The sequence below is a fragment of the Ovis aries genome, chromosome 1, assembly GCF_016772045.2.
Source record: "Ovis aries strain OAR_USU_Benz2616 breed Rambouillet chromosome 1, ARS-UI_Ramb_v3.0, whole genome shotgun sequence".
Classification (NCBI taxonomy): Eukaryota; Metazoa; Chordata; class Mammalia; order Artiodactyla; family Bovidae; genus Ovis; species Ovis aries.
In genome coordinates this window covers 7,452,531-7,468,029 of record NC_056054.1, presented here as the reverse complement: position 1 = coordinate 7,468,029, position 15,499 = coordinate 7,452,531, and the positions used below count along the sequence as shown (strand labels likewise).

Genomic DNA, 15,499 nt, shown 5'->3' with positions numbered 1-15,499 from the left:
GTAACAGCTAACTTCCTCAAACTTATGAAGAATATTTTTATTTAAAAACAAAACAATAAAGCCCCTGTGCAGCTGATAACATACTTAATAGTAAAATACTGAAACACTGATCCAATCGTTTTGATTGAAAACCTAAGACTGTCCATGAACTCAGGGTGAAGTGAAGTGAAGTGAAGTCGCTCAGTCGTGTCCGACTCTTTGCAACCCCACAGGCTGTAGACTACCAGGCTCCTCTGTCCATGGGATTTTCCAGGAGATAGTCCTGGAGTGGATCACCATTTCCTTCTCCAGAGGATCTTCCTAACCCAGGGATCGAACCCGGGTCTCCCGCATTGTAGACAGACGCTTTACCGTCTGAGCCACCAGGGAAGTCAGGGTAAATAACTTCATTTATGAACTGCGGTCTAATTAAAAGATGAACTTAAACACGGACAGAAGCACGTAGGCACCCTGCTTCTACAAGAAACAGCTCCAAATGTTTACTAAGCGTTTTGTTGCTTTGCTTGTTTTCAGTCAAGTTTTTGTCTCAATTCTGGCATTACCAGCTTTTGCTCATCTTACAGTTGAGGAAACCAGACTGCCAAGTTTAGCAGAATTGTGTGTCAAAGAAAGATCAAGTGAAATGTGGATGAATGCCAGAAGACATTTCTATAAGATGATAAGCCTTAGAATATGTACTTTGCATATATACAATGGAGTATTACTCAGCTATAAAAAGGAACACATTTGAGTCAGTTCTAATGAGGTGGATGAAACTGGAGCCTATTATACAGAGTGAAGTAAGTCAGAAAGAGAAACACGAATACTGTATATTAATGCATATATATGGAATTTAGAAAGACCGTAAAGATGATCTATGCAAGGCAGCAAAATAGACACAGATGTGAAGAACAGACTTTTGGACTCTGTGGGAGAAGGTGAGGGTGGGATGATTTGAGAGAATAGCATTGAAATATGTATATTACCACATGTAAGAGAGATGACCTGTGCAAGTTCAATGCCTGAAGCAGAGCACTCAAAGCTGGTGCTCTGGAACAACCCAGAGGGATGGAATGGGGAGAGACAGGGGAGAGGGGTTTAGGATAGGGGACACATGTGTACCCATGGGGGATTCATGTTGATGTATGGCAAAAACCACTACAATACTGTAAAGTAATTATCCTCCAATTAAAATTAATTAAAAAAAAAAGAATATGAACTTGGTGACATTTTTTGCTGTTATGATTAAAAGAATATTCTCTATTCTTCTCTTTCTTAATTCTTGATTCTATGATAAATTACTAAGCCATTTAACTGAATTTTAACCATTAAGAAAAATACTAATTATATTTCTATCTAATTTAAATTTTCTTCTGCAAAGAAATTCATGTTGCCAAGATCACAATAAAATTTCTTGGGAATGGAACTTTCTAGAAGGATGTCATGAATACCTTTCGCAGTGGTCCATACTGTTTTCGGTACTTCTTATTCCAAGATATTCCTATCTTCTTCAAGAGTTTCTGGCCCAGCTGATCAACGGGAATTAGATTACTCTCCTCCTTAGGAAAGAAAGAAAAGTCATTTAAGAAAATGTGGTAAGATTTAAGTGCAATGCTTATGAGTTCAAGGGACCAACAGAATTAATAAATGAGCCTGTAACACCAAACAAGTAGGTGGATTAACCAAAATTATTTAAAAATCAAAAGTGTTTTAAAATAGATTAAGCCTAAGTTTAGAAAACTTGAATTTTGCCTTTCTATGTGGTAATGTTTAAATATTTCAAGAGCAATACCCAAAGTGTATTTAGAGATCTGATAAATTTCTGATATTATGTGGGATTTTTAAAAGAAATATTTTCATGCAAAAAAAACTACTGGTCTCTTCTGAATGTTCTGAATTATAAACAACTTCTAAAAGGGGGTAAGAAGTGACTATTCTGAGCTGAAATCTGTCCCCTTACCACAAAAATTCATATGTTGAATTCCTTTCAAAATTTTAACTGATTATATTTGGATAGAGCAGTTAAAGAAATGACTAAGTTAAAATGAGGCCTTTAAGGGTGGGCCCTTATCCAATCAAGCATCCTTATAAGAAAGGAAATTTGGATACACAGAGACACCAGGGATGCACATGAACACAGAAAAGGCCATCTGAGGACATAGCAAGAGCCAAACAGAGAAGCCTCAGAAGAAACCAAATCTGCAGACACCTTGATCTGGACTTCCAGCCTAAGAACTATGAGAAAGCAGATTTCTGTTAATTAAGACACCCGTCTGTGGGATTTTATTACATCACATTACTTTGCCAACAAAGGTTCGTCTAGTCAAGGCTATGGTATTTCCAGTGGTCATGTTTGGATGTGAGAGTTGGACTGTGAAGAAAGCTGAGCACTGAAGAATTGATGCTTTTGAACTGTGGTGTTGGAGAAGACTCTTTGAGAGTCCCTTGGACTGCAAGGAGATCCAACCAGTAATTCCTAAAGGAGATCAGTCCTGGGTGTTCATTAGAAGGACTGATGCTAAAGCTGAAACTCCAATACTTTGGCCACCTCATGCGAAGAGTTGACTCATTGGAAAAGACTCTGATGCTGGGAGGGATTGGGGGCAGGAGGAGAAGGGGACGACCGAGGATGAGATGGCTGGATGGCATCACCGACTCGATGGACATGAGTTTGAGTGAACTCCGGGAGTTGGTGATGGACAGGGAGACCTGGTGTGCTGCGATTCATGGGGTCACAAAGAGTCGGACACGACTGAGCGACTGAACTGAACTAGCAGACTAATACAGTAGCCATAGACCAATATTCAGCCTAGGTCTCTAGAAAGAAACTGAGAAAAAAATGTTCATTAAGAATGAATGAATAAATAAAAAGAGACTACCATCTTTACAACAGGGTACAAGATAAAGATTAAAAGTCATACACTTGAGGTATTGTCAGTACTGGGAATGAAAAAGGGAACATAACTTCAGGTCCTAAAGACATTAAAAGGATAATATGGGAAAACGGTAAATTCCAAAGAAGTATATACAATATATTCCAATTCTATTTAAAGTAACAATAACAACAATAATAATATCCAAAGAAATCCTGTAATCCAATCTTAACATATCTATACAAACATAAAGGAAATAAAATGCAAAGAATATATATCATAGTGTTAAAAGTCACCAGACATTTGGTTTAAACTTATTTCCTTTATACACTTTCAATTTTTTCCCTCAAAATTTCTACCATTCATAAGTGTTTCTTTTATAATCAGAAAGCCTCTAATAAAAATTTTTTTTCAATAGACAGATAATTTCCCCCCAAAAGACTATGAATAGTAACAATATCTATCATTTCTACCAACTAAATCATATAGCTGATATATACATAAACACAAACATATACTCTTTCTACCTGTAATAAGATTGCTTTCAGAATCATCAATGGATCATCAATCTCCTCTTTATTCTGAATATCTTCCAAATTCACATCTGGTTTACTTTTGTCCTCCTAAAGAAGGAAAAAAATAAAAAAAAGTTTCTATCACTAATCTCTTAGTAATTAGCAAAACAGGAATGCTTGTGCCTCGGAGGTTTCAAGATGAAGAAATGATGATAAAAATATCATACTAATTTGTATGTGCTTTGGAATCAGGCAGTTTGGCTTTGAATTTCAACTGTGGTTGAATAAGCCTGGACAAACTACCTATCTCTCTAGCATTTCTATAAATTGGGATGGCAAGGTAAATAAAGCTTCTAGCACAGTGGTCCCCAACCTGGACACTCCCTTGCTTGCTTGCTTGCTAAGTCACTTCAGTCGTGTCCGACTCTGTGTGACCCCATAGACAGCAGCCCACCAGGCTCCCCGTCCCTGGGATTCTCCAGGCAAGAACACTGGAGTGGGTTGCCATTTCCTTCTCCAATGCATGAAAATGAAAAGTGAAAGTGAAGTCACTCAGTCGTGTCTGACTCTTCACGACCCCATGGACTGCAGCCTACCAGGCTCCTTTATCCATGGGATTTTCCAGGCAAGACTATTGGAGTGGGCTGCCATTGCCTTCTCTGGGACACTCCCTTAGTCCCCTTCTTTCAGAGTTTTAAGTTTCATTATGCAGGCACGACTGATTGAATCATTGGCCCTTAGTGACCCATCATTGGTCCCCGGTGGCTCAGGGGTGAAAGAATCTGCTTGTAACACAGGAGACATGAGTTCGATCCCTGGGTCAAGAGATCCCCTGGAGGAGGGCATGCATCCTGTATTCTTGCCTGGGAAATCCCATGGTCAGAGGAGCCTGTCAGGCTGCCGTACATGGGGTCGCAAAGAGTCAGACATCACTGCAGCAATGAGCACATACCACCAAACTCAATCTCTAGCCCCTGGTCCCTCCCTGGTCAGGGGAAGGGGCTGAAGGTTCTAACCCTCTAACCATGTGATTGGTCCCTCTGGTGACCAGCCCTCACCCTGCAGGTAACTTCATTAGCATAAACTCAGGTATGGTTGAAAGGGGATCATTATGAACAAGACAAGACAACCTTATCACTGGGGAACTCTCAAGGAGCTCTAAGCCAGGAATCCAGGACAAAGATCAAATGTATATATTTTTATTATGCCACACAAATAGATCCCAGCAAAAAGCTAGAAACCTGAAAGGGCTATGCTAAACCCTCCTCGTCAACAAAGGACAATGAGAAACTTGTTTGCTTTCACCTTGCTACTAGATGAAGGTGGAAATACACTCCCTCTAAAAACCTATAGTCACAGACAGGTCCTCATGTGAGGACCCAAATTTCGTGGCCCAAATTCATACTAGCTGCATGGCTCTAAGACACAGATCTTATCTTCAAGGTGTTAAAGGTTGCAGGTGACCACAGGCATGTGGTAGAGCCAGACACACATTTTTCATGGAGGGTACTTTTAACTCAGGCTTCCAATCACTCCTAAACCTATTTGTATTCTTAAAAATACAAATAGGAGGTCAATAGTTAATGACCTCCTATTTGTATTCTTAAAAAACAAATACCCAACCAAGTCTACAATCTAAAATAACAAAATCATGAGGAAAAAAGTCAGCAGATATCCAAAGACCCATGGTCTTCAGATACTGCAATTTTCAGGTAGAGAATAAAAAAACAGTGTGTTTAAGATGTTTAATGGCATTCATTCACGGGTTTCCCAGGTGGCCCTAGTGGTAAAGAAACTGCCTGCCAATGTAGGAGACATAACAGACATGGGTTCGATTCCTGGGTTGGGAAGACCCCTTGGAGAAGGAAATGGCAACCCCCTCCAGTATTCTTGCCTGGAAAATCCCATGGACAGAGGAGCTTGGCGGGCTACAGTCCATGGGGTTGCACAGAGTTGGACACAACTGAAGTGACTTAGCATGCAAAGACATTCATGGCTAAGAAACAAGAGATTTAAAAATGGCAGGAGGGGAGAGGTAGGCTGGCACCGCCCAGGACGTGACACTGGTGCAGGGGCATGTGGCCTGGGCCGGGTCCTCCTGCTTTCTGCCAGTGTCCAACCTTGGTCTTGTGAGGACAGGCAGGTCCTACAAGCACCAGTCCCGGGGCTGACTCCTGAGAGTTACTGAAAAGCCTCCTTTGTCTCACATCCTCAAATGTTCAAAGTGATATCAACCATCAATGAAACAAAAGCCCCCCGCTTTGGAAGGCATAAGTCAGGCTCCTCTTCATAGCAAGATCTAGGGTCACATTCTGAATAGTTAATGACCTCCATGCAAGAGGGAAGAGCTCATCTTCTAGCTGGGCTGAGAGAGACTAAAATGTTGGCTTTCACCCAAGGAACATTATGTGAGTCAGGTCATTTAAAGGTGTTCCTTGCAGATGGCACCTAGCAGGGAAACTTGCAAGGGAAGAAGAAATCACCAAACTGAAAGCAGAAAAAACAATACCTGCCTGTGTTTACAGTATTTGGAGTCCTTTGTCTCTAGGCATTAAGAGATCTCTCAGGATAATGGTAGTAAACAGACAAGCAGTGTCCAGCAGGTATACCTACTGAAGCTGGAATTCTTAAAGCATGCATCATTATTTGAACGCCATAAAGCTCTAGATGAAAAGCTAGTGATTCTTAAAGAGTGGAATAATAATAATAATAAAAAAAGATAAATGTGATGTTTCACAGAAGTCATGAATATGGAAATATACAGGCAGAGACAGAAAGCAATCTTCTGATTGTTCTTTAAGTTTCAGGAAGACCCTGCTAAAGTACCAGAGCTTCAGACCAGAGAAGCAGTGCAGAGAGCCAAATCAAGTGAAAGCATGCCTGCCTGCCCTTTTGAGTCATATAATGGAACTGAGAGAAGAGCTTGATGCTGCTATCCTTTCCAAAGAAATGAACACAGAATTGTAGAGATATCCAAGGGAGAACAACTCAAAAGGAAGATATGGAAGAATCATTCCTTTTGAGCTACCTCACTGCACAGTGCGAAGCTTACCTCTGTGCATGATGTCAATGATAAACTTAAAAAACGAAACTGGAAATAAATACTTTATGCATCAAAAGACTGAGGATACATCCCGCCCACTAGAGAAGTGCCTAAAATCTGACACTGGCTGAGCAAGACTGAGGAGGGCCTGCGGCCAGCATGGAAGACAGCAGAGACACAGCCCTGAGGCAGAAGCAGAACTGCATGGAAGGCAGGAGCACTTTCTAAGGCTGAAGAGAGACAGGGCGACATTGGAAACAAAGGCTACCACAGAAGCATGCTGCTGCTGCTAAGTCGCTTCAGTCGTGTCCGACTCTGTGCGACCCGAGATGGCAGCCCACCAGGCTCCCCTGTCCCTGGGATTCTCCAGGCAAGAACACTGGAGTGGGTTGCCATTTCCTTCTCCAATGCGTGAAAGTGAAGTCGCTCAGTCGTGTCCGACTCTTAGCGACCCCATGGACTGCAGCCTACCAGGCTCCTTTATCCATGGGATTTTCCAGGGAAGAGTACTGGAGTGGGGTGCCATTGCCTTCCCTGCCACAGAAGCATAAGTGGAAGGAAAAAACCAGGAACTACAGTAGACTAGGCAAAGAGAAAAAAAAAAGAACTACAAAATAACTATTTATAAAACCTGTTCACAAGCTTCTGTAAAGATCTAATAAAAGGTTCAACTTCATCTTTTAGAGAGAATGAAATAAAGTTAATGTAATTGTTTGAAAGTGGGGGGGTGATAGGGGAGAACAGCTGCTTAGAGAGTAAGATTCACTTTTCATGGGGCCTGGAAGACAGCAGTGTGAAGGAAGGTAACAGGTTAAGAATCAGCAACTAACGGTAGAACATGGAGGGCAGAACTAGACAGAGGAGGTAAGACGTGCGTCACTCTTATCTGACTGAAATGTGCCCAGTGAGCTAGTGTCTTGGCAAATAGGCACAAGCATTCGAGAGATGCGTGTATGGCTTCCTAGACCCCAAACTGGATAAACCAGTTCTAGAAATAAAAGAAATGGCAGGTTAAGGATAGTAAAGAGTGAAACAAAACTCTTTTTTTCCAAAAGCAAGATGGTTGATTATAAAGTCAATGTACTAACAAGATAACTGTATTTCAATATACCAGCCACAAGCAGTCCAAAAACTACTCAGAATAGACACAGTACCATAGAACATCTCCCTGGTCAGTATTTTCCCAATAGAACAGTCAGACTTTAAATATCCAAACTTTACAAAGCACAAGTATCTCTCAGTACACTCTACATACAACCGACAGAGCATCAGAAACACAGGGAGATGTTCTGAAAAGCAAAGTGAATGCCAGCAAAGGGAACACGGCATTTTTCAATACTGCCGGCACTCAGAGGGCTTCCCAGGTGGCTCAGTGGTAAAGAATCCACCTGCCAATGCAGGAAATGCAGGAGACCCAGGTTCAATCGCTGGGTCAAGAAGATCCCCTGGAAGAGGAAATTGCAGCCCATTCCAGGATTCTTGCCAGAAAAATTCCACAGACAGAGGAGCCTGGCTAGTCTATAGGGTTGCAAAGAGTCGGACACGACTAAGCACGCACACATCCATGCACAGCACTTGGAGAAGCTGTGTTACCTCAAGAAGAGCAATTATTCATTCATCACAGTATTAACTGTTTGACAACCAGGAAGGCATGTCTGAAGCATGCCACATCCTAACATGATGGGTTAGAACTTACATATTGGTGTTTTAGTTACATTTTAGGAAACTGGTTGAGAGTTTGGGGCTAGCATGTAATATATTACAATTTTTTCCACTGCAAATAACTGGAACTGGACTCCCGATGAGTGCTTTATTTTCTAGAGAAAATTATAAAACTTTTTTTAGATGACACTAAAGAGGCTCTAAAAACCAAAAAGATATATCTTATTTACACATGTCGATTCAAAACCCTACTACTTTTATGTGCATGTATGTGTGAGAATATTGACAAGGTGACTCTAGAAATGTTCAGAAAACCATAAAAACCAAAACACTCCTGAAGAATAACAACACACAGAGAGACTTGCCCTACCAGATAACAAGACTTGCTAATACAGCTACAGAAATTAATAGTGCAGCACTTGCCTAGGAATAGGAAAACAAGAACAACAACAACAAAAACAGAGCCCCAAAATGGACTTAAATAAAAATAACAATTAATATAACAGAACTAGCATTGTAGATTGGGGGGGAAAGAATGGAATATTAAATAAGTGGTTCTGGGAAACTGGGTCCCCAGACAGAATAAACATCATGCCATTCACAGCAAAGCATTTCCGCAAGACTGAAGTCTCATTTGTAAAACACAAAGAAGACAATATAGAAGGATCATTTTTGTTTGGTGCCATGAAAGACAAAGAAAGCTGAGGAATGGTTATTGATTAGAGGAGACCGAAGGGCTTCCCTGGTGGCTCAGATGGTAAAGAACCTGCCCGCTAATGCAGGAGATGCAAGAGACACAGCGTTTGGGGCTTCCCTGGTGGCTCAGATGGTAAAGCGTCCGCCCACAATGTGGGAGACCCGGGTTCATTCCCTGGGTTGGGAAGATCCTCTGGAGAAGGAAATGGCAACTCACTCCAGTAAAAAAAAAAAAAAAAAGAGAGAGACACAGCATTCGATCCCCGGGTTGGGAAGATCCACTGGAGTAGGAAATGGCAACCCACTCCAGTATTCTTGCCTGGAAAATTCCATGGACAGAGGAGTCTGGCAGGTTACAGTCCATGGGGTTGCAAAGAGTCGGACATGACTGAGCATCTAATACTTCCACTTTTCAAGATATGTTAACTAAATATAATGCATGTTCCTGGACTTGACACTACAGTGGGAAGAAAATGCTATAAAGGATTTGGATGAAACAGGTTAAATCTGAATATAAAATACATATTAGATAATAAAGAGTATTGTATCAGTATTAAAGTTGATTTTGATCTACGCTTATGTAAGAGAATGTCCTGGTTCTCTGGAGATAAACACTGAGGAATTTAGGGGTAAAGAGGCCCATGAAACTTCAAGTGGTTCAGCATTAATAATGATGTTAACTCTGTGTGTGTGTGTGTGTGTTTGTATACAGAGGATGGGCTTGCAGAAATGTGGCAAAATGTTAACAACTGGAGAACCTAGGTGAAGAGCAAATAGGTGTTTAAAAAATTTAAACTTCTATCTGCATAAACTTTTAATGCCTTTAAGAGTTTTCCACAGAGTGAACATATAAGAAATGACCAAAAAATAGCCTCACCAAAATAATAAGGCTAGAAGACAGTTGCAAAGATACTCTTAAACTAATTTCTATACTTACTTGAAACTGCCAGTTTCCCAAATGATCGACATCTTTAATATACACGTGATAATGTCCTCCATAGCAACCACCTTTGTGTATAATAACTGAGAAGAGCTCATACATATATTCCAAGTCATCTAATTCACTCTACAAGAAAGAACATAAACATTGTTACAGTTTATATAAGACAAAGATATATATAATGAAAAGGGAAAGAAGAATTTCAATTATTAAAATCAGTAAGAAACATCACTGGTTATTATTATTATTATTTAGGGTAAATTAACATAAATTTGAATAGCCAGTTTTAAATTTTGAAATTTGTAATTCTTAGACTGAAAATACCAGTCATACTACACCAACCAAATTCTGCCTGAGTTAAACATAAAAACATATATTCAATCAAGATGCTATTTTTATGTACTTTGGCTAAAATCATGGAAGTCCACATTATAACACAAGACATATTACCCTATCAGTGAGTGAGAGAGCATTTTAGCAAGAGAAAATCGTCTCATATTAAACCTATTACACTGGTTTATAAAGGAGTTCTTTAGCAGCTGAATATATTTTAACAAGACTGTTACGTGCCTCAAAGTCAGAGCTATATCTACTATGCATTACCCCTCCAGACACTTCAGTCCTCTGCATAAAACAGGAATCTGGCAATTATGAATACTAGCTGGTTTTGTTTAGAGGCAGTTTAGTGGAATGAAAAGTTCTTGTTTCAGTTATCAAATCTGTGATCAATCTTTTCTACAAGCAATGTGTTCTATAACTGCATAATTATGAACACCTGTGTGTGCATGCTCAGTTGTGTCTGACTGTGTGACCACATGGACTGTAGCCCACCAGGCTTGTCTGTCCATGGAATTTTCCAGGCAAGAATACTGGAGTGGGTTGCCGTTTCCTACTTCAGGTATGAACACCTACATGGGCATTAAAAAACAAAACCTACTTTAGGTTAAAAGATACTTGGCATATGTGATGCTACTTGGGAAGTGTCAATTATTTAAGGAACTTATTTTCTTAAATTATACTTTTTAAGTGAGCAGCATTTTTTAAATGTCATTTTTCAAATGTCTGGTTCAGGCAAAAACCAAGAGAGATGTAAACAGAGATGATTAATGATTTTCATTAATACAGAAAACAAAAAGCAAAATTATTGTGAATTTCTTAGACGCTCAATGTCTTGCTTTTTTCAGTTTTGTTATTTCAACATGTTAAAATCATGTAACAAACTACTTTTTACAAAAGGACAAAATAATCGTTTCATATTATATGTAAACCAAGCCATTATTCTGTACACCTTAAACTTATACAAGTGATGTGGGTCAATTATTCCTCAGTAAAACTGAGACAGGGAGAAATAACTCAATTATTTAAAAATGAACTTTTTTTTTCAGGCAGCAAATAGGAGCAGGGAAAAGTGCCCTAGAAAACCTGTTTATTCTGTGTATGCTGGTAACAGGCTCAGAGCCAAGACATTAGAACCTTTCAATGGAAATTAGTATAATTATAAAACCCAAAAGCTCAGTAACTAGGCTGAGGAAGGTCCACCCAAATTTAAAACCATTTAGAAAAAGATTACTTTGATACACAGAAATTCTATAGCTGGCTAATTAATGTTCTGGTCTCAAACATATAAAGAATGGTTTTTAACAAGAAATGCATCAGTCTCATCACTCTGATCTTGGCATGTATAGCAATGGCACAGAAAACATTTTTAAACAGCTTATAAAGAAGGCTGATTATGTAATTAATTTGTTTTTAAACTTTTTTTTTCCCCATGTCTCAAGGATTACAAATTCTACACTAGTGACATTCCAATTTCTCATTCGCTTTCTAAATGTGTAATTCATTTTTGCATCTAAAGTAAACTAGATCCAAATAGAAACATCCTACTGAATGTTAATTTTTCCTATTGCAGGGTCTTTTCTAATTCTATTCTTAAACTTTCATTTCAAAGATTTTCCAAGGAGAGTTAAGGGGGAAAAAAAAAAAAACTAGAAATAAATCCATACCTGGAAATTAAAAAGGACTGTAATAAACTAGTGGTTCTCAACCAGGAGCAATTTTACCCACCTTTCCTCTCCTCAGGAGACACAGACATTTGGCAGTCTGAAGACGTTTTTGTCACTTCTGGGCACAGAAGCGGGAGATGCTACTGTCACCTACTAGGCAGAGGCCAGGGATGTTGCTTAACATCCTAAAATACATGGCACATCCCACCACAACGGAGAATTACGCAACTCTAAACGTTAATGGGGGCTGCCCAGGTGGTGCAGTGGTAAAGACTCCAGCTGCCAATGCAGGAGACGTAAGAGACGCTGGCTGGATCCCTGGATGAGGACCCCTGGAGGGCATGGCAACCCACTCCAGTGTTCTTGCCTGGCAAACTCCACAGACAGAGGAGCCTGACAGGCTACAGTCTTTGGAACCACAAAGAGTTGGACACGACTGAGCAACTGAGCACACAAATTTTAACAGTGCCAAGGCTGAGGGACTGCACGAAGTAAACTGCAAATCAGATCAACATAAGATTCCCCTTTAGAGGGGAAAAGAAAGAATTTCAAAACAGAATAGTTCAAACCTGTTCACAAAAAGGCTTGAGATTGATCCGGAGAGGGAATGTGTAACAGCTTGTTTCCTTGTATCGTTCACACTTCACAAAATCAAAATTAAATCTTAATAATGAAATTGTAAGGAAGGGAGGCAGCTTACGTAATTTGGCCGACTGTCAAAAGAAAAAAATGTAAATTTTAAAAGCTGAATTATATAAAAGAATAACACTTCATAAGGTGTAAAAAGGCAACCTATGACACAGTTTTAAGATAAATATGTCCTTAAGTCACATAAACTAATCATTGTGGATTCAATACAACTCTTGACATAAACTCATCTATTTTATGGTGCTAAAAGTTGACATCGCTCACTTATGCTTACACCTGAAAATTTACAGCGCACTTGTATGTTTTAATGTTGCTATCCTAAATAAAATTAAATCTACCTGATGAGAGTGCTTCCTCCCAAAGAGCACTTCTTTCCTGCCCAAGCCCTGACCTTTCACCTTCCCCCTTGGTCAGGATCTCGACTTTACACAGCTCTTATTTGCTGAACGGCTGGAGCTCTTTCACCTTCGACCCAGGGACTGTTTCAGTGGATCTGAATCCTTTAAATTACATGAAAATATTATGTGTATTTGTGTGTATTTTTCTGGGGAGAAGATCCACAGCTTTCATGAGACTTTCAAAAGGACTCTAACTTCCCAAATACTGAGATTCATTGACTGGGGTTTTCTAGTTACTGTCCTTAAAGGCAGATAGTAAAATATTTTAAATTTTAATGCCTTGCTTTAAAACAAAACACTATATTGAGCTTCTTTTTATTTTAAAGGCATGAGCTTTTCCCAAATCCTTTATTAATGGCAATGTGAGGGGGGCCAAAAAAAAAATCCTTCCCCATATATAAAATTAACCATAAATATCTAATATCCCTCAGACAGCAATTCTACAAATCTAGTGGGTGAAAAAGAAATTAAATGAAAAAGCAGCAATCTAACAAGATGGCAGATTTTCACACTAGCTCAAAAAAAAAATGCATCTAAAAAAAGTGAGTAACTCAACTATAACGTGGCGAGAAAAGAAAGACTGCCAAGAACAAGAAAATATGCATTAATTTAGGTAACACAACCAAGCCTAACCTTAGAATACAATAAATCCAATGCAACTAGAAGGCAACTTTAAAAATATCAAGATCAAAAAGTTTTCACTGAAAATGAATTAAACCAATGACATAAAAGGTGCATGCAAGAATTATTTTTGTTTGGCAAAAGGTTCTTATTTTACCAATGTGCAAATTAAGTTCAACCAAAACTAAGCATATATTTGTCTTTCCATGATGCTCCATCCTCTTAATTTTATATTTATTTTATTAGGTTGTAGTTGTAACACCAACGAGGAAATACAAAATAAGTAAGCAAAAAACAAGCCTTTCTCTTTGGGTTTATAAAAGGGCAAAGGCTAGATGGAAATAAATATTAAACAATATAAAATTGTTTTCAAATCCTGGTTTCAAATCCCCCTGTGAAAGCTACAGGCATGGAGTTTATTGTTTTTATCACATTTTCACCTACAATCTCCAGGATCCAAATCAATACCATGTGCTGTCTAAATCAACCCTCATTTTCTTTGTTGGAAAATTCAATATTGTCAGCTCTAGGAATAGTGCTATCACTCTGTCTTAACAGAATGACTGCAAAGATAAATCTTTTGTGGTAGTTCTTTAAGTCAGGGCTCAATAACCACTGGTTCAACTGAGTTCAAGGTTACCGAGTTAATGAACAGCCTGTCATACCATCAACAAGCTGTTAAAGAGTTCCTACTACAGATAATAATAGCAGCTGAGTTGATGCCACGTTGCAAAATAAATCAGTTGCTTAAATCTTGTTTTCTTTTTCTTCTATATTTTGCTTTGTTGTATGAAGAAAAACCCTGAGTACTCTGTCAAGTCCTGTCAAGTTAGGCACTTTCAATGGGGGGAGAAGGAAAGGCCACATTAGATTTGTTAGCATCAAGGAAGATACCTATCAACATATATATCAATACTGTACAATAACTGCATATGCAAAAAATAAAGCTCTCTGTTTTCATAGTGGCAGACCAAAAAACTGAAAGCTCAACAAGCTTCCTAGTTGGCAGATATAAAAATACATTGCCTTCTTCATAACAGTAACTTCCAAAGGGAAAAAAAAAGGTTTATTTATGAAACACTGAGCTACAAATAAATTTTTCCTGGGAGAGAAAGAAGTTGAGTGAACTGTGAGGTTGAAAGCTTAAAAAACACTATAAAAAATTAAAATACAAATACATATACAGTGTAAGGAAATGTCTTTTCAATCCTTATTACTGATTAAAAGCTTCATGTGCGTCTCATACACGGTGACTTCACTCGAGAGACGTCCCTGCTCCAAGCACTGCACGCATACCCGCAGAAGAGGCAGGGGTCTATGTTTACCTTTGCGGCTTTAACCAGCCTGCCACAGTTTCCACAGTGGTATAAGTTGTCACAGTCAAAAACTTCCTCCTCTACATACATGTTCCAGAGTGCGTCTTCCAAACCTGATACATTTTTGACTGCTACTGTTAGATCTAGGAAATCTTCCTGAAATATACATGAACATGACTTTGAAAATACAATTCCACAGATGTTCACAAACAGATCACCAACTCAAACATACACTGGGAAAAATCACACATACATTCTTTTTTAAAACACATATATCTTTTCTATATATGAAGGCATAGGTCTCCCAACTAGATACGGTGAGATTCATAACAATAAATTATTCTTTCTCAAGCAAATTATAACTCAGCTTAAAATATATCAGGAGCCAATTTACGAGTTCACTGCAGATACAATAACGCCTATTTCTATCAGGAAATGAACCACTGAGCGCACGAATCGAGAAGAGTGTCTGTGCAGCTCATTAGCGCTACGTTAGTCTCCAGGTAGGCTCAGCAAGGCCGTGGTCAGACTCTCTGTTGTAGACCCTGCTTCCCCATCTTCTGCTAGGGCTAGTTTAAGAAAGAAAATTATTTGGGGCCAGGACATAAAGGTATTTTCATGAAAATTAAGAGGAGGATATTTTCGAAAATGTGAGTCTACTAATTCTACTAAAATTACCTTTGAATTACAACATATTTCCAATATTAAACAGACACAATTTGACAAGTTGAAAGCACATTTATAATTTTGCATGTGTATTTGTGCAACAGCATTACCTTGAGGGATTATGGGGATCGTAAAATAG

At 38.9% G+C, this 15,499-nt stretch overlaps 1 protein-coding gene across 19 annotated transcripts in view; it reads right to left on the bottom strand.

Annotated features, from left to right (window-relative positions):
- The window catches only part of USP40 (ubiquitin specific peptidase 40), an 83,305-nt gene that overhangs the window by 58,082 nt on the left and 9,724 nt on the right, over positions 1 to 15,499 (bottom strand). For all 19 annotated transcript variants that reach the window (XR_006058980.2, XR_009600658.1, XR_009600656.1 and 16 more), the window contains 5 exons: positions 14,704 to 14,850; positions 12,281 to 12,424; positions 9,706 to 9,834; positions 3,380 to 3,475; positions 1,431 to 1,538 (listed from right to left, as the gene is read on the bottom strand). Coding sequence is in view for 16 of the 19 variants with exons in the window: in XM_042244964.1 (XP_042100898.1) it covers positions 1,431 to 1,538; positions 3,380 to 3,475; positions 9,706 to 9,834; positions 12,281 to 12,424; positions 14,704 to 14,850 (624 nt within the window). In the remaining 3 variants the exon portion in view is untranslated. The remainder of the gene's footprint in view (positions 1 to 1,430; positions 1,539 to 3,379; positions 3,476 to 9,705; positions 9,835 to 12,280; positions 12,425 to 14,703; positions 14,851 to 15,499) is intronic.